Here is a 20619-nt window from a genome sequence, read left to right as displayed (position 1 = left end):
TAGGTTGAGTATTCGGGTCGAGCCATTCATTGTTAAAAGTTATAGGGCACTGGCCAAATATCTTCAAAACTGCTCGGCCCGGGTTTAGAATTGTCAACGACTCGAGCAGATCGGCTCACAGCTCATTCAACATCAACCCGAACCGAGAAGTGAGCAGAGCCACGGAGTCAACAGCTCACCTAACCGAGTCGGCTAGAGCCTCGGCTCAGTTGAGCCGAACCGAGTAGATGGCTCATCCCAACCAAGCCAGTTTGAGCCGATGATTCACTCCAAGCGAGCCGGCTCGAGCCATCGGCTCAGTTGAGCCGAGCCGAGCTGAACTTGTTATAAAAAATCTCTTGGAATCTCGCTATCGAGACGAGACGAGATGCGAGCAGTGTGCCCTCTCGTGAGCAACACTAAAAGTATTCCATATTACTGCTTAGCTTACATTTCTCATGGCTTTTGCTTTCCAGTTTAATCAGGCCACGATTTCAAAACGAGTTAAAACGAGCGAGCCATTTATCAAACTCGACTCGATTCAAAACTCGACGCCAAAAACAGTGAATATTACCTCAAGACCTCGAGAATATTACATTTGACTCGACTCAAAACTACTTTAATTCGAGTCGAGTTTTAGCTTGACTCGTGCCCATAACTATGGGTTAGAAAAATGGTTGCTTATTATTATTCTGCTAAACTAATTATATAACAATAACAAAGTTGTTATGTAAAATTAAAAATACACAATATAGAGAAACATTACACTACAACTAATAAAATGAGAACACATGAACTGGGGATGAATCAAAACTTGCCAGTAACTCTAAAATCAAAATGTACGACAAAATGTTCCAGGTGCTTACAATCGGTGCACGTGATTTGACTGAGGCTGTCCACATCTTCCAAAAACAACAAGTCGCACTATGATCTTATCTGTTTCTTTGTGTACCTGTGACTGACTGTCGGTTACCTACATCGTTCATGCTCCATTGCTGCATTCTGAGAAATTCGCTTACAGGAAAGAAACATTTGTTTCTAATATCTATATATATATATATATATATATATATATATATATATATATATATATATATATATATATCGTAGTTACTCATCCGAAATGTAACGCGAAAAAAGTAACGCAAACTAGGTACGTTACTTAAAAATTTGTAACGCGTTACCGTTACAGTTACTTTGGAAAAAACGTAACGCGTTACTAAGAAACGTTACTCAAAAAGTAACGCGTTACTTGCGTTACGTTACTTCCCAACACTGGTTAACAATCCTTTCTTTCTGGACTCTCCGCCGGAGTTAAGAACCCTACCGGTAAAGGTAAAATGTTACCTTTGTTTCAGAACATACTTGCACATCTAGAACCGAACTCCGTTATAGTCATGGATAACGCATCTTATCACAATGTAAAGGTAGACCTGGTTCCCATGTCTTGGACAAAAAATAAAGTAAAACAATGGCTGCAAAATAAAAGCATTTCTTATGAGGACTCGTTCGTTAAAACTGAGTTAATTAGTCTTATACCTCTTGCAGTCAAAAGTGAATGCTACAAATATAAAGTGGACCAAATGGCGGCCTCTTCAGGTAGGGAAGTTCTCAGAATACCTGTACACTTACACTTAATCCAATTGAACTAATTTGGAGTCAAGTGACATGTGGCACGAAACAATAAACGTTTTACACTTAGTGAAGTGAAGAATCTTTCGCAGGAAGGGTTAGAAATGGTAACAGGTGAAAAGTGGAAAGATTGTGTGCAACATGTAGTGGAAATAGAAGAAACGAAATACTGGGAACTTGACAGGACAATTTGACAGGACAACTTGACAGGTTAACAATTTTTTCTCGAAGTTACTGAAAAAAATTGTTAACCCTGGAGACAACAATGACGACTCTGACGAGAGTGACCAAAATATGAATACAGAGCCTCTTGAGAGCAGCAACTGATACTAATACCTTTTACTGAGTATTATTTGTCCTTCCGTGTGTATTTATATATGTTGATTTTATAGAGGATTTGAAGTCAATGCAAGTAAGCACCCATTAATTGTATTGGCCTCCAGACAACTGTTCTGTGAGAACTCCAAACTTTTGTTTGAACCGTAGTGGCTCCGTGGTAGAGTGTTCACCTCTGGTGCATGAGGCACTTGTTCGATCGCAGCTCGAGCCAAGTGGGTTTTGTGGTGGACAAGTATTGTTTTCGCAGATTTTCTCGGAGTTCTCCCGTTTCCTCCTACTTTTTCTTTCCATTGTTTCATTCATTCTCGTCAACAGTTTTCTTTAGCCTACCCTGCATAACTGCGATACGTAAAACTCAAAGATTTAATTTCATTTCCAAACTTCTGTTACTCTCCCTCCCCCCACAACGGTCGTCAGCACTATTGACAACTCCGTTTTTATTAAAATATTCAAGTAACAATTCAAAAGTCCTCTATTATCAATTGACTAGGCTCAAGGCCGACGAAAGGGCTGGACGAGGGAATCGTACAAGGCGAAAAATTTGAGGGGATTTTAGGGTGTCAAACTCACTATGATGGTTAAGCTCCAATAATTATAATTTTGCTTGCAAACGGCAGACTCAGACATGGGCCTATTCAAATTACGTGACATCTGTAGTTACTATTTCGTGTCAGCCTTCAATCAATCTTGAATTGTGTTTTCTAAGTCAACCATAACAACGTTTTTTTCCTTAATAAACTCGGAAGACTTCAATGTTGATTAATCTTGTATGTGTGATGCTTTACTGTAAATTTAACGCCGCGTATTAATAAACAACAAACAAAGAAACAAATAAAAAGATATTTTGCCACCATCAGATCAGGTGCACGTACGAAGAGAAAAACGTAGGAAAATGATTTCATTGAAAAATAATCAATAGAAATCAGGGCATTCGCATGAGTTGAGGTACTTTGGGCAAGTGTATTATTATTATTTTATTATTATTATTATTATTATTATTATTATTATTATTATTATTATTATTATTATTATTATTATTATTATTATTATTATTATTATTTCAGGTTCTATTGTTATCATTTTAACGCTCTGATAATTTACTCATACATATTGTACTTGGTTTCCGATTTTATATTGTGAAATTATTGTATCAATGCACTAAATACCCATTCAATTACCAACCCTGCCATCCCTTGCCATTCCAACATTATCTCACGACCCCGACTGCCAAAAAAGAAGGAAAATAAACAATACAATTCTTCAATAAAATTTCCATTATAATCACACATGTGTTACTTACCTCACGAATACAGGTAAATGTAATTGGTTTAAAATACGTAGTGTTATTATGAAAGTTGTAAATTATTATTTAGACGTATTTAGATACACTTTATACCTCCTAGTGCGCGGGAGCTGATGGTCGAAGAGGGAACACCAATTGTTATGAACAGAATTAAACTATCCGTTTAATCTTCCTCAAAAAACCTGTTACATTTTTACCTCCTTTATTCTCTACTAAAACCACAGACTACTACACAGACAAGTTTTTCACCTCTTGCTACAAACTTAACATCCTCCCACCTTTGATTAATACATTAATCAAACAAAAAATATATATTACATAAGGTACAGTCTTAATCTAAAAATTTCTTACGGAATTTCACTTGCCTACCACTCCTTGTGGTTACAGTCCTTTCAACTTTAGGTACATTTGAAATCATTTTAACTTTCTCTGCAGGTAATTCCTCACCAGGAGTTACTTCCAAAGGAAACACACGTTGAATGGGTCGAATCATCCCCCCTGATGAAGTTTTCAAACTAACAACTCTGTACAGTCCGTCTCTACCAGGATACACATCTATGACTCTAGCCAAGGGCCAAGCCACTCTCTTCTTATCGTCTAGTTCCAACAGAACTACATAACCTTTCTTGATGTTTTGAGAAGTATCTGTCTCCCCAGGCCGTTGTATTAATTGGCTTAAATATTCACTCCGGAAGCGTTTCCTTAAAGTATCTCTCAAATTCTGTTGATGTCGAAATTTCTTGTCAAAAAAGGAACGATCCAAATTATCTAAATCTGGTACACCTACACTGGAAATATCTTGCAAGAACATTGCAGGTGTAATAGGAATGGGATCATGTGGGTCATCAGAAACATAAGTCAGAGGTCTTGAATTTACTGTCGCCTCACAATCACATACAATGGTCAGTAACTCCTCATACTGTAGATATGAACGTCCCAATACCCTCCTTAGAAGCCTTTTGACAATCTGTATAAGTCTCTCCCAGAAACCACCCCACCATGCCGCTGTAGGCGGATTGAATTTCCATTCGATTCTTCTTACTGAGGCTTCTCTTTGTATTTCATTCCAGTTCACTTCATTGAGCAAATTACTTGCGCCTACGAAATTTGTCCCATTGTCACTAAACACAATTTTCGGACGTCCTCGTCGAGCAATGAACCTTCTAAATCCAAGCAGGAAACTCTTAGTGGACAAAGATGTGGTGAGTTCAAGGTGGACAGCTCTTATCACAGCACACGTAAATAGGATAATCCAAGATTTTGTACCATCTTTCAAAATAAGAGGGCCACTTAAATCAACACCGGTCACTTCAAATGGAGACGCATCTCGTACTCGCTCTTCAGGTAGCGGAGCGGGAATGCACTGAATCCCTTTTGTTTCATGTCGTTTACATCTAACACATTGAGCAAGAATCCTTTTTACCGTTCTTCTAGCTTTGAGAATCCAAAATCTTTCTCTGAGAGAAGTCAATACTACACTTACACCAGCATGATTCACACTGACATGTTGCTCAAAAATCAGCAATTCCACCAATTTATGTTTACTAGGTAGAATCATAGGGAACTTAAAATCTTCTTCATCATGACGTTCTATTTGCTTCGTCTTTACTCGGTAAATACCTTCCTTATCCTGGAAAATATCAAGAGACTTCAATTCGGACTTCCTGTCACTTGAAAAACTTTCGTCTTGTACGTTCCTGATTAAAATTCGTTCTGCTGAATCAAGCTCAATAGCTGTCAGCTCTCCGCAAACTCGTTCATTTGATTTCTTTGCATTGTTACAAAATCGAATAATCCAAGCAACCATTCTTACTATCTTTGAATACTTCGAAAAATAGTTACAGTACAACGGATCTACTTTACTCTCAACGTACATGCTCATCACCAATCCCTTTTTTCTTTCAGCATTTACTTCTTCTTTATTTGTCATGACAGTAGATCGAGGCCAATCTGTTTCTTCTTGCTTGAGCCACTGGGGACCCTCCCACCATTGCGATTCTAAAAGTTTACTAACTGAACATCCTCGTGAAGGCAGGTCCGCCGGGTTATGCTGCCCAGAAATATGACGCCAATCTTCTACATTTGTTAAATTGCGTATTTCCTTGACTCTATTATTAACAAATGTTGCCCATGGTCCCTCACTCTGTATCCAACACAAAGCTGTAGACGAATCCGTCCAAAAATATTCTTTGATCTTTTCAAAACCCATTGCTGTTTTCACAAAATTCGCTAATCGAGCTCCTATGAAACATGCCAGTAATTCTAATCTAGGTATAGTGATACCCTTCAGTGGCGCGATTCTCGATTTAGCTTGCAATAATTGTACTGAAACAGTGCCATTAACCTCAGTTCTCAAAAACACTACTGCAGCGTAGGACATTTTAGATGAATCACAGAATATGTGTAAACTAGAAGATTCTATGTCTACAAACGAAACACACCTGGGTATTTTCACAGTCCTTAACAAAGTAAGTTCTTCTAACCATTTAAGAAACTGTTTGCTTGTTTCTTCCGGTAATTCAGTATCCCAACTCGACTTTTTTTCCACGTTTCCTGTAACCAGAGTTTTGGAAAAAGAGTAACAGCACAACTGAAACCAATGGGATTAAACACTCGTTGCGCAAAGGACAAAACAACTCTTCTCGTTACTTGTTCAGGAGGTTTCTCACTTAATTTTAGATCACAAAATAAAACATCATCTTGCTTGTCCCACAATAAACCTAAAACAGATATTGGTACACATTTCTGTTCTTCCTTGCACAACGTAGTATGCTCCCACCCTCTTAACTCAAATTTTCCTTCAGCCATAATGTTCGTTGCTTGTTCAATAAACTCTTTCAATTCATTTTCAGAATCAACGGATGTTACACAATTATCAACATACATGGAAGTTTTAAGCTTTTCAGTTACACTACTATAAGGATAATTGTATTGTTTCAAGTGGTGGTCTATTACAGCATGCAAAAGAAAGGGACTACAGTTAACTCCAAAAACCACCCTGCGGTGTCGAAACACTTTAATCACCTGTTCATTATAATCTTGCCACCACAAAAAACGTAAGTAATCGCGATCTGCTGGATTAATAGAGATTTGTAAAAAAGCTCTTCTTATGTCCGAAACAACACCTATTCCTTTCTTTCTGAAATTCATGATAATGGCAGGAATAAGTTCCAACATGTTAGGTCCCTTTGCTAGACAATCATTTAAGGAACGAGATCCCTTTTCTTTACACGAAGCGTCAAAAACAGGTCTAACATTTGTCGTGGAATTTGCTTTAAAGACTCCCCGATGAGGTAAATAATGCCCTCGATTACCTAACTCTTCTTCTGGAACTTCTATAATTCCCTCATTTTTCCAGTCTTCGAAAATTGCGCTATACTCATCAACTTTCCATCCGCTATTAATTTCTCAGTTGCTTTTCTTAGTCGCTTCTCCGATAGATCTCGGTTATCGAGAATATCACTGTTGCCATCTAACCAAGGTAAACAAGTCTCATATCTTCCCTCTTCGTTAACAGTTACAGTTTTCTCAAAATGATCTAAAACCGCTGCATCTATTTCACCTTTTCTCAAGGTTTCACAGGGGTCAAAAATTCCTATGGCTTCTAAATTCCACAAATCTGCTAAACGCGTATTTTGATTCAAAAGAGTAAGAGTCCCGATAGAATGAACACTTTCACTCATATGCTCGACCAATTTTCCGACTACTATCCAACCTAGCACAGTTTGAATAGCAGTTAGACCACAATCTAAGTGATGGAAAGTTCCAGTATAAAGTTTACCCATAACATCAGCACCTAGCAATATTTCGATTTTTGGAGAACCGACACCAATATCTGAGACAATTATATTATTTGTCTTCAACTCTTCAAGCCAAGGACCTGGTTTTAGTTTTGGTGTGGGATTACAAATAACAGTTTGATCCAAAACCTGTATTTCAACTGCACCATTACCTACCTTACTTTTCAACATTATATTGTAACATTTATGTTCTGTTTTCTTCGAAGAACCACCTCCGAATAACGCATGTATTACTTGTTCAGTTTTCACTGGTGTGTAACACATCTCTTTAGCAGTACTAGACAAAATGTAGGATCGCTGAGAACCTGAATCAATGAGCGCCCTTACAATGCGCCTTTTACCGTTAGCTTCCAACACTACAGGTAAAGTTTGTAACACAACATCTTGTGTGCAACACTGATTAGACAGGGTAGCTTTAGGTTTCTCTTCCTCCTTTTCCGATTCGCTAGTATCCTTACGTTCGGACGGTAACTCCGCGCACATAATCACCCAATGTTTTTGTTTACAAATAACACACTGCACTTTTGCTTTGCACGCCTTTGAAAAATGCCCAACTTTTAAGCAAACAAAACACGCTTTTTTCTTTTTTACGAGTTCTTGCTTCTTGTTCAAAGAAAGCTTTGAAGCATGAAAACATTCCTTACTTTCGTGATGCTTATCACAAAAAATGCAACTAACAGAATTTTTATTTCGTTCACCCACAAACAATTCACTCGCGGTCATAACGTGCTCCTCTTCTCTCTTCTTTTCCTCTCTCTTATTGGAAGATTCCATTAACTTGAAACCCGTTTTTGCAAGTGATATTCTTTCCTCACCTTCAACTTCCGCTCTCAAGAACGCCAACAGCTGGTTTAACTTATCACCATATGTTCTTTCTTGCCCATCCTCGCTACTTATTGTAACACTAGCATTTCTCAACCACACTCTTAAAATGTCCTCTGGTATGCACGATTCAACCAATGGAAATAACATACTTATCAGTAGTCATTCCTATGTATTCTAGTGCTCTCAAGTACGATTCAAGTTTATCATACAACTGTGACATATCAACCTTGCACTTTGTACTTGTAGCGTTTTTAATGACTAATCCAAGCAGTTCCCTAACATAAAATTCTATTAATAACTCTTCCCTACCAAACCTATTTTTCAAACATTCAATAACCTTAGAATAATTCTCTGCTGTAGGCGGGAAACTATCCACTATTTCACGAGCTCTGGATCCTTGTACCGTGGCTTGGATCAAGTACTGGAACTTGTCTTCTTCTTCCATCAATCTATCCTCATGAATTCTTTTAAACTGGCTCCAGAAACTCAACCAGTTTTTAACTTCACCTCCATATTTTATTAGTTCAATTTTTGGCAGCTTCAACTTCCTTCTTGAAGTAGGCGAAGACACCACTGACACTTCACTACCTTTGTTTGACATTGCACGAGCACTAAAAAACATTTCAACCTCGATACGAGCGGCGTCCATCTTTTCTCTATACTCTTCTGCCTCACCGAATTCCTGTTCAAAGTCCTCCTCTGTTTTCGTAGAATCTTGCAAAATCAATTCAGTCACTTTCCCGGTTAACTCTTCTAGTTCACCAGATAATCTTTCTAACGTAGCGAACTTTGTCCTTACAGATTTTTCTGAAGCAGTTTCTTCTTTGAGCACTACTAACAAGGCATTGTGTGCACGGGTGAAAGATGCCCGTACTACTTTTCGTTTTTGCATCAAGGATTCCATATTTTCTTTCTTTGTATTCACACAAAATTACTGAAACAATAATTTCTACTTTCTTGCAAGTTTCTATCACGTCTCGAGGTCACCAAAATGTTAGGAACAGAATTAAACTACCCGTTTAATCTTCCTGAAAAAACCTGTTACATTTTTACCTCCTTTATTTTCTACTAAAACCACAGACTACTACACAGACAAGTTTTTCACCTCTTGCTACAAACTTAACACCAACATTCACCTGTACTTCTTCAAAACTTCTTCTTTTTCCTATCAGCTTATATGAAACAGAAAATAGTATTATTTTGTCTCTAAGTAGGTTCAAATATTTCTCTGCAGTTAATTTTCCATCAGTGAGAAATGGTCATATAATGTGGTTGGACAATATTCCAGCCCAAACATTTTCCTTCTCAGAATATTATGTGTAACAATCTCGAAACCAGCGTGGATTTTCGACAGCCCAATATCGCATATTGTGCTGATGTACACAACCGTTTAATTCCAAGGTCACTTCGTCAGAAAAACAAGTACAGTAGAAAATCTGGCGGTTAGCATCAAATTTGTTCATCATTGTATCACAGAACTCAACCCTTCTATTATAGTAATCTTCTGTCAACTGTTGCACGAGGAGCATTTTGCAAGGATAGTGATGGTGCATTTTCAATATCCTATGAACGGAGTTTGTACTGACACCATGTGTTTCAGCAAGTTATGAGAGTAGCGTCTGTGGAGTTTCAATAACTATTTGTAAAATGTCTATAGCTTTCTCATGATTAGTTGATATTGGGCTTTCCTGATCTTGGTATATCCTTAATTAAACCCATGCGTTTAAATCGATCAACAGTCCGATAAACGGTAAATTTTGAAATAGGAGGATCGTCGGTTAAATTCATTGTGCTAAACAGAATGCATTGAAGAAACTATTCAGAGGTGTAGACACCAACATTTATGTAAATACACACTTGAATTCTTCTAAACCTTTATTCTTAATCTGTGCCTATCTGCATTTTTTTTACCTTGGCTTGTGTATAGCCCGCTCCCCCCAGTTCTTTGTCACCGGAACTGCTACTGCTACTACTACTACTACTACTACTACTACTACTGCTACTGCTACTATCATACACCAGTTTTCACATATCAATTAATATCTCCAAAAGTTATATCTTCATAATCTATAGTTTCACAATTAATATCTTCATAATCTCTACCATTATCATCAACTTATTTCCACGTGCTATTTCCCTTAACAACATAACAGTCTGTGTCTTATTTTAAGCATTCTTTTCCCTGTTTCTATATCCAACAAACACAAAAGAGGACGATGAATTGAGTGAATCCAGATCTTTTAGAGCGAGGAACACTAGTAACAAGAAACACAAATAGAGTACCCATTAGTAAGTGGATAAAGACCTAATATTGGAAAACGTTTTATAGTTGCAAAGCTCTAAATCGACATTTTTGCGCTGCACTCTAGATGTAGAATAAACAAGTCTGATATAATAGTTAGTGATGTACTACTATTTTAACTCTAGGTAGCACACTGCCGACTTGCACCACCTGTAGCAAATCTCCCACTCAGCACAATACACAACATGAAGCAAACGTCAGTGACTCTGTATCTGGTGGTTACTGTATTTCGTCACGCGGCAACTACCTCATAAGTCATATAACATAAACGCCAGACATTGAAAGGTATGTTGTAAAAGATACTCGGTTGTGTATTTTTTTTACAAGATTTGACTATTGCAATTGCCTTGTCCTCTATACGACCCATGAACACTAGTGTGAATTTATGTGCAGTGTTTACTATGTTCTGCATGTTTTGTGCAGTAGAAATACAATCTACAATGATTCAAAGTGGATAACATTCAAATAAATGGAGCGGGTTTTCAAACAATTGTAATCTGTTGATGTGTTCTGAATTACTTTTGAAGCAGGATTTCATTGACACTCTAGACACTAGAGGATTTCGCGACGCCGAACCAATTTTGCGGAACATATTTATGAATTATAACACACATGTACCTTGTTGGTACAAGGACTCATACTTGGAAAAGAAAAATTCGGTTCACTGGAGCCCATAGGGTCTAAACATTTTCATTTTTCCACCAGTCCGATTATCCTGTTGATTTTCTTGCAACTTTTGTATCTTTCAAATTTTCAGAAAAGTGCATTCTAAACGAGATTTTGGTCGTTCCGGAACTTTTGACAAGCATTATATATCTATATCTATATATATATCTATATCTATATATATATATATATATATATATATATATATATATATATATATATATATATATCTTGTACAGTTCCGCATGTCTCCATAACATACGATAATCATGTGTGTGCTACACGTGCAATTTAAACAAAAACGCAGACGACGGAAAAAATAAAATGAAATCTTACGTCCCACCTTTCTGCCGGTTAGGTTAAAGGAGACGTTTATGATGAGAGATGAGTGAAATGGTGGAATGAAGAAAGTGGGAGGAAACGGGAGAGCCCCGAAAAACCCACGAGCACGGTGTTTGTCAACCACAAAGTCCACACGGCGCCAGCTGGGATCGAACCAAGGACCTCAAGCACCGGAGTTGAACGCTCTAACACTCAGCCACCGCGCCTCCCGCAGACGACGGACCCGAAGAGGGGTCGCCCACATTCGCCAGCAGTCGGCAAGATGAAGATCACCGAGGGTAGCCGACAATCGAGGATAAAAGAGAAGAGCACGCATCAACAAGCATCAATCTATCTAGGTTGATCGAACCACATAAAGCCCTAAGACACACGGTCATTGGGTTTCTTTTCAAAGTATTAGAGGAACTTACCCAAACTATTAGAGGAACTACTTATTGTATGCATTTGTATTTAAGAGGATCTTTTATAATAAAAGGTGAAGGGAAAGTCCAAATTCCCGTGTACAGTTATTGCTCTACCTTACATAAATTGAGAGAAATTTTACATAATAGATGCGTCGGCGTCTATTTAGTCTGTACAGACATTTCTTTAAGGACTTTCCTGCGGGACGCTCTTTTTATTAACGGAAAAACAGAGGTAGAACTTTTAAAATACAATGTATTAGTGTTGGTGTAACTAAGGCAGGATTATATTAAAAATATAATATGCGTCTTGTTATAGCACTCTCATTACTCTTAGCGGTAAATTGATTGGTTTAGGCTGGCAGGTATTTATGCCGACAACTAGATCTGGGAAAAGTACGAGTAGAGAAAGCGATAGTAATATGGCAGAATCAGGCTCCCGAATACCTGTTAATATTCCCCATCTAACCAGATACTCAGGTCACAGTACAGACGACCCAGATCGATTTTTCAGGTTATTCGATCCTTTCGCTTTATTCCATGGGTGGATCCCCGAAAAGAAGAAGGAAATTCTTCCGATGTATTTACAGGATGTACCTCTTGATTTTGTTTTACTATTACAGAATTAGAACCAATTTAAAATGGTAGAATACGATTACCTTAAAACTAAATAAATTTCATTGTCTCGTCCAAATTTACCAACATATAAGGCAGAATTAGAAATTTTTTAAATACAGCAGAACGAAAATGAGTCGGTCGATTCATATTTCTTAAGAAAATTGAGAGCTCTTAGACAGTTAATGCCAGGGGGTTCGGAAAACAGAAGATTCATTTTCTTTCATTGGGATTACAAAGAAATTTATTACACAAGATAGCGTTAGAATCATTCCAAACAGTCCAGCAGTTGCAGAATCGACTGCACGAATTAGAAAAGGCTCAGGACCTCATGCAGAAGAGGAACTATGTGGAATCGTCACAGGCAATTTATTCTTTAATGGGCCAACTTAACCGCCCCTCAACACTTCCTTTAAATGACTTTCATAACGATACAAATCCTAGTTCGTTAATGCCAAACTATACACAACAATCAACTTCTACTGTGCAACACACGCAACCTGCTCCTTGTTATTAGCAATCATTACCTCCTGCACCTCCAGAATATTTTCCCTCCACAGTCAACTTTCATTCAGCCTGAAGTTTTAAATCCGCATCCCTACCAAAGTCAAATGCCGCCCTCACAACCACTTTACACGGAACTCAATAAACTAGCCAATCAAATGGCCGAATTTTCATTAATGGTAGCACAGAACGCCATTAAGCGTAATTTCAGGCGTAATAACGGTGGAAAATATCGTCAAGGAAACGGACAATAAAAGACAGGCGCAAAGAATACCAACAAAGGAAATAACGGTGAAAGGAAAATAAAAATACTGTAGAAGACGATAAAATATCTCTATGCCCAATATGTTATAAGAACCACGGTGCATCTTCGTGTTGGAATAATCCAAAAAATCCAACCAAGGAAACGCATAGATGGGCTCGCAGGCCAACCTCAAGCCTCGCGGCCCGTTTGAGAAAAGTCGGCTCGGGCCACACCGAAACCGCCACAATCAAAAACCCATCACATTGAAAAAGGACAGGCAATAGCGGAAAATTTTAATGATATGGGGAACAATTTTTTCGCTCAGGTGACCTACAACGATCGACGAGAAGATGTTAAGCTGGGAACAGAAAATAATAAACTATTACTTAATATTAGAGTATATTCAAACAGTCTGCCAGTAGTAGTAGACACAGGATCCAGTCTTAGTTTATGGTCCAGACGAGACGTAGCTCCAAATTGTAAATTAATATCATTTCAGACTCGTATCAAGGGCATTGGTAATAAACTTCTGACTTTGAAGGAAATAGCTCTAATTAGATTTAAAATTGGCACCTTTTCACATTATTTCTGCATTATAGATGCAGACTTAATCCGATTTTTGGGAATGACATTCTCACCAGACTTTTTTCTCAAATAGACCTAGAGCATCATTATATAGAAATCCTAGGAAGCCTATAATTCCCAAGGAAAAAACAGAAACGGAAGAAATGTCGCAAGCAACTACTCGTTCTTTGTACTTGTAGAGAAATGCAAATGTATTCACAGCTAGTAAAATTAGGATCCCAGTAAAATCACATTTCTACTTTCCTGTTTCAATTCCGAAGAAAAATTATGACGCAGCATTTCGCATCATCACTCCACTGCAATCAATATTAGAACGGTATGGATTGGAGGCAATGACCATGCGAATACCGAGTAATAAACTTACGTTATTAATCTCAAACCCTACGGCACGCATAACTTTAAGTAAAGGCAAACCAGTGGCGTACAGAGGACGTCGAAGAATTTTCATTCAAAATAGAAGAAGTCGAAAAGAAAAACATCAATTTAGAACTCAAGAAAAGATAGGGAAAGATTAAAACAGATCGCTAACAGACCGCTAGATTTTTAACATTGATCTTTTAAATATAAATCCCGACTTACCGGAATACCAGCGAATAGCTGTAAGCAATTTATTATACAAATACAGGGATGTTTTTTCATAAAGTCCGGAGGATATAGATTATTTTAGGGAATACGAACATAAAATACGCATAGATAAAGGTGCGTCATTCCATCACCGTTCCCCACCTCTTTCATTAGGAATCAGGGACCAAATTGATAAGCAGATACAACTGTTAGATGCCAAAATCATAACTAAGGAGATACAGATGGGTAATTACTCCTCGCCTCTAATTGCGATCACAAAACCAAACAGTTCAAAATTCAGGCTTGTGTTGAATCTACAGGCATGTAATAGTTATACCAAATATTTAAGCATCCCATTCCAGTCTATAGAAGACGTTATGCAGGTTTTAAAAGGGAAACCCTCATTTCGACCCTGGGCATTTCGCAATTGTACTTCAAAATCTTATTGCATCCAAAAAGCACTAAATACATGACTTTTGAGGTGAACCATTAACGCAAAAGCTATAAATTTCTTAGATGCGTTATAGGCCACTGCTCAAGTTCCCAAACTTTGACTAATGTCATTAAAATGCTATTAGATAGCTTACCAAAACGCATTACCAATATTTCCGATTACATCGTGATTAGTTCATATACGTGGGAACAACAACTCTCAGATTTGGATCTTTTATTCCAAAAATTACGGAAGCATGACTTTAGAGCTAATTCCAAGAAGATACACTTGTTATGTAGAGAACACCCAGTATTAGGATTCCTTGTGTCCGGAGAAAAGATCAGCATCTCACCAAGAATAGCAACTAAGATCAAAAATTTTAAGAAACCAAGTACTAAACGAATACTGAAGAGCTTTACAGGTCTTTGCTCTTATCTTCGAGGTCTTATTAAGGACTTCACGATCAAGGTAGAACCCTTATCAACAGCCCCTTACTAAAAATGCTAAATTTAAATAGACCGAAAAACATGATAAATTATTTGAAAAGCTGAAAGAAGACATCTTGAATCTCCATCTCTCTACCATTTTGACGAAAAGCTGGAGATAAGGCTCTATACTGACGCGAAATCCTCGCAATCGCGGGGAGTACTGGCTTGTTATAACCCTCAAACAGGCGAAGAAAGAATTGTTTCGTACTGCAGCCGTCGCCTTACAAAGGCCGAAACTAAAAGTTCAGTCTGACAAAAAGAACTATATGCTATTATCTATACTCTACGCAAATTCAGATATTTCCTACTTAATCGTAAATTTAAATTGTTTACAGACGCTAAATGTCTAACTTCTCTAGGCACACATTCTGGCAGAGTAGGAAAATGCACACGCTATAAATTTTTCTTAGCCGACTATAATTTTGACATCTCTCACATTGAAGGAAAGAAGCATCCGGCCGATAGCATCAGCCACTTAGAACAAAATAACAATGATACTCCAGAACCCACAGACCCACATGAGGCAACTGAGGATATTCATGCATACCGTTCCAATTCTTTGGAAGAACCCATTCTTCAAATACAACAACCTGGGTCTTTGAAGAACTTATGGGAAGAACAGCGCAAAGATGACTCGTACTCATAATAGCAGTTTTGGAAGGGAAAGAACCGACAAAAAGAGCAGCTAAGCATTTAAGTTTAAAAGACAGTCTACTGTACCGTGTACAAAAACATCCAGAACTTGGATTAATTCACCTTTTCTGTATTCCGAAAAGTTTAGCAGGATACTGGTACGAATCTATTCACAAAGATCCGTTGGCGCCTCAATTTGGGTTTTCGAAGACATATAAATAATACATGCCAAACATGAAGTCATAGTTAGCGTTCAGAATAAAGAACCGGAGTGTCAACTCTTAAAGAAACACCCGAAAGAACCACAAGGAGAACTTCTTCATAACCCGCTGGGCCTTATAGGAGAACGATGGATGTTTGACGTGTAGGACCTTATCCAAATAAAGAAGGGAAACCAAAATACATTTTAGTTGCCATCGAAACACGCACTCCTTATATAGTGACGAAAGTAGTTAATAGCATCACGGCAGATACAATTGAACAACTCTTACTGGAAGAAATTATTTTTAAATTTGGCGCCTTTCGTTTCCTTCATCTGAACAAACACCCAGTTCACAGAGCGAAGAAACTTCAAAAACTAGCAGAAATATATAACCTTGAACTTAAGTTCTGCCCTGCTTTCAATCACCAGGATATAGGATTAGTTGAAGTCATGAATAAAACTTTACAGAATTCCTTAAAATTTTTCGTCCAACAAAATCATGCAACATGGCCAAACCTACTACCTCACATCATTTTTGGTTTAAACAGTTTTGTCCAATTAGGAACGAAGAAATCAAGTTTCTTTTTAATGTACGGGTACGAACGTAGGACAATCAGCGATTGCGAATTATAGACTGCTCCCCGCCACAGCTTGAACGAGACCAACTTGTAAAATTAAGAAGAAAAGTACCTCAAAATTTACTAAAAACTCATGAACAGCAAAAGAAATATTTTGACATAAAACATAAGCAAGAAACTGTCCACAATGGAGATAAAGTATTAATTTATTTTCCCTTTCGACGGGTCGGTGAATCATCACAAGGACCGGCAGGTAATGCGGACTGGTCACAATACTTTCAAAATTAAATAATAACCGAGTTCGCATGCCCAACAATTTCAGGGAGACAGAACAGAATGTTTCCATGGGCAGAATAAAACCATATTCTGATGGGGAAGAACACATATAATAAGGGGATAATGAAGAACAAAGCGGAGAGGAATACGAAAATGGAAGATAAGAAGAGAGGAAAACAAGAATAACGTGATTCCAACAGATACTAATCAGCGGCACGCGACGAGTACTCTTCATGTTTCACGCGGCAGTGCAAGAAAAAAAGAAGAGAAACACAATATTCAATAGCAGAAAACAAGATATGACATATGATAGGCTAACTATCTGAAGTGACCAAATCTAGTACGTACCTTAGTATTCCCATTGCAACAGATCCCTTGTCTTTTTTCACTCTTATTATTCCTCAACCCCCTGCATTCGGTCACTCGCACTGCCTGCATACGCACAATTTCCTTCAATGAACAAAATTGCAAGCCAGCATTTTTCTTTCCGCCTAGAACGAATGAGCTTCCCAAATCCAGCAACAACATTTTCTCGCCTCTCCAGTGCGAATCTATAACTGTCACTAACATATTAACCTACATATACAGAGTGTTCAGAAAATCAGGATTTTCAGTTGACAAACTTTCTTCCGGCGTGACTACGTTTATCATAGTAGTAACTTTCACCATTAAATAAGTATGTTCTGTCATCCATTTCCTACGACTAGTAAGAACTAGATTGATATTAGAAACTTTTCAATAATAGCAGCCTTTGACGTGCGTACTTCACAAAATGTGCAACGGACATTACTCTCAATTACGTAGTTATAACTACCAGAGCTTCAACAGCCTCTCCTTTGAGGGAGATGAAGTAATATATACGGATCCAGTTTAGATTTCAGGATAAACTGTTAGTGATTCAACTTTCATTTTTTGTGTGATAGTGTCTTATACAGTGTTATATAAGTAACCAGTGGTTTTAACTTTGCTTTTGTCTTCAAGTGTTTTAGTGCATTTCCAATGTATACTGAAAAAAATCTGCAGATACCACGTAATGGCAAAACAAATCCTGTGGGTTATTTTTTTCTACGGCTCGGGGATGTAAGATTCCGCATGTCTCCATAGAACAAGTGAATTTGTGGAATAAAGAAAGTGGCAGGAAACAGGAATATCCGTGAGTAGGGAGGGGTCACTTGGGGGCATTTTTTTTCCTACTGCGCATGCGCAAACCCTTGACGCTGATTGGCCGGTGCAGGTCACGTGACCCCGCCACGCCCCTTGACGCTGATTGGCTGGCCACGCCCCCTTGACGCTGATTGGTCGGTTCCGGCCACGCCCCCTGCCACGCCCCTTGACGCTGATTGGTCGGTGCCGGCCACGCCCCCGACCACGCTCTTTTACGACCTCTTATCTACTGCGCTGACTGGCTGGCGGCGGACCCCGCCCAGTACACGCCGATTGGCTGGCGCGGGACCCCCTTCCGATTGGCTGGCACCGGACCCCGCCCCCTTAACGCCGATTGGCGGACCACGCGCACGGTCTGCGCTGATCGGCTGGCGCCGGATCCCCGTCCACGCACATGTCACATAAGATTCGTTCCCTTTTATGAGCACTTTCCGAACACATAGCAGATCGATAACACATTCTCCATCCACCTATTTAACATAGCACATATTACACAGAGACTCGTTCCCTTTTATGAGCACTCTTTTAAACATAGCAAAAATTACACAGAGACTACGAACACATAACATAGTACATACAACTTAAGACTATCTAACATAGCAGGGGTGCACTCGTTCCCTTTTATGAGCAATTCTTTCAACATAGCAGAGAATGGAGACCAATTTTTGACCTACTGCGCATATGCGCAAAACTGTTCCTATTCCGCCGGAGCAGAACTGTCGTTCTATTTATCAATGGTACCAGAACACACACATACACACAGGAGACCGCAGATTGTTCCAGTTTAGGAGCAGACTACGGCTATGCGCAGAAACATAAAATAAGACATAACACCCCCGTTCTCTTTTACGAGCACTTTATAGCAACATAATAGAGCAGAGAATAAAAAATAACAACACACACACACACACACACAGCAGACCGCAGACTGTTCCAGTTCAGGAGCAGATTACGGCTATGCGCAGAAACATAAAATAAGACATAACACCCCCGTTCTCTTTTACGAGCACTTTATAGCAACATAATAGAGCAGAGAATAAAAAAATAACAACACACACACACACACACACACACACACACACACACATGATTGCTTATGCGCAGTAAAATTAAATTTCCAATTAATTACACATTGCACGCATGCGCAGAAAAATTACACTAGACTACAGACTGTTCCAGTTGCAGTGCTGGTTCCGGTTAATAGAGCAAACTACGTGCAACAAGCTGGCCGTAAAAAACTATGACCTATTTTTCATCCCCTAAATAACATAGTATACACCCACACTTGGTTGCGTATGCTAAATCCGATTTAGTACAAATAACACGCATGCGCAGAAACATTTACATTTCCGATTCGACCATGCTGGTAAAGAATACCACACTTATTTCTACCAGGGTCTTATAGTTTATGCGGCATACGCCCTTTCTATGACAATTTTAACCGATTTGGATGAAACTCGGTATATGAGAACTTTCGAACATGCTGATTACGAATATCATACTTATTTTTACCTCGATCTTATGGTTCATGTGGGATACGTCCTTTCTATGATAATTTTAACCGATTTGGATGAAACTCTGCATATGGGGGTTTTCGAACATGCTGAGTACGAATATCATACTTATTTTTTAACTGGTTCTATAGTTTTTGTGGCATACACCCTTTCTATGACAATTTTATCCAATTTGGGCGAAACTCGGCATATGGGGGTTTTCGGACATGCTGATTACCAATACCACACCTACTTTTACCGGGGCCTTATAGTTTATGAGGGATACGTCGTTTGTATGACACTTAAAACCTAATAACTCAAAAACGGATCCAAATATTGAGGTCGTGTTTCCACATTTAGTAACGGGTCACCAGCAACCACAAGTTCCAAAATAATGACCATCGATGTCAAAGCTCAACATACTTAAAACCTAATCACTCGAAAACGGATCCACATATTGAGATCGTGTTTCCACATTTAGTAATTGGTCATCAACTACTACATGTTCCAAAATAATGACCGTCGAGGTCAAAGGTCAACATACTTAAAACCTAATCACTCGAAAACGGATCCCCATATTGAGATGGTGTTTCCACATTTAGTAATTGGTCATCAACTACTACATGTTCCAAAATAATGACCATCGAGGTCAAAGGTCAACATACTTAAAACCTAATCACTCGAAAACGGAGCCACATATTGAGATGGTATTTCCAAATCTAGTAATTGGCCATCAGGTACTACAAGTTCCAAAATACTGATCATCGAGGTCAAAGGTCAACATACTTAAAACCTAATCATTCGAAAACGGATCCACATATTGAGATGGTGTTTCCAAATCTGGTAATCGGTCATCAGGTACTACAAGTTCCAAAATAATGACCATCGACGTCAAAGGTGAACATACTTAAAACCTAATCACTCGAAAACTGAGCCAAATATTGAGGTGGTGTTTCCACATTTAGTAATTGGTCATCAGGTACTACAAGTTCCAAAATAATGACCATCGAGGTCAAAGGTCAACATACTTAAAACCTAATAACACGAAAATTGAGTCACACATTGAGATGCTGTTTCCACATTTAGTAATTGGTCATCAGGTACTACAAGTTCCAAAATTAGTGGTCATCGAGGTCAAAGGTCAAAATACTTAAAACCCAATCACTCGTAAACTGCGCCACATATTGAGGTGGTGTTTCCACATTTAGTAATTGGTCATCAGGTACCACAAGTTCCAAAATAATGTCCATC

The 20619-nt window shown here is 38.4% G+C and overlaps 4 protein-coding genes across 4 annotated transcripts in view; all 4 read right to left on the bottom strand.

The window, feature by feature from the left end:
- LOC145662084 (uncharacterized) overlaps nt 1-20619 on the bottom strand; it is a 153057-nt gene that overhangs the window by 110458 nt on the left and 21980 nt on the right. The gene's annotated exons all lie outside the window — the stretch shown is intronic.
- LOC145661611 (uncharacterized) lies at nt 3585-5633 on the bottom strand. The gene has a single exon (XM_081726930.1). The coding sequence runs from the start codon at nt 5631-5633 to the stop codon at nt 3585-3587; it is 2049 nt and encodes a 682-aa protein (XP_081583056.1).
- LOC145661610 (uncharacterized) lies at nt 5732-6430 on the bottom strand. Its single transcript, XM_081726929.1, has one exon. The coding sequence runs from the start codon at nt 6428-6430 to the stop codon at nt 5732-5734; it is 699 nt and encodes a 232-aa protein (XP_081583055.1).
- Nucleotides 6589-7827, bottom strand: LOC145661608 (uncharacterized). Its single transcript, XM_081726928.1, has one exon. The coding sequence runs from the start codon at nt 7825-7827 to the stop codon at nt 6589-6591; it is 1239 nt and encodes a 412-aa protein (XP_081583054.1).

The sequence above is a fragment of the Thermobia domestica genome, chromosome 10 (genome assembly GCF_964235325.1).
Source record: "Thermobia domestica chromosome 10, izTheDome1.hap1.1, whole genome shotgun sequence".
Classification (NCBI taxonomy): Eukaryota; Metazoa; Arthropoda; class Insecta; order Zygentoma; family Lepismatidae; genus Thermobia; species Thermobia domestica.
Note: the sequence above shows the minus strand (reverse complement) of the source record. Positions and strands in the feature narration are given on the sequence as shown.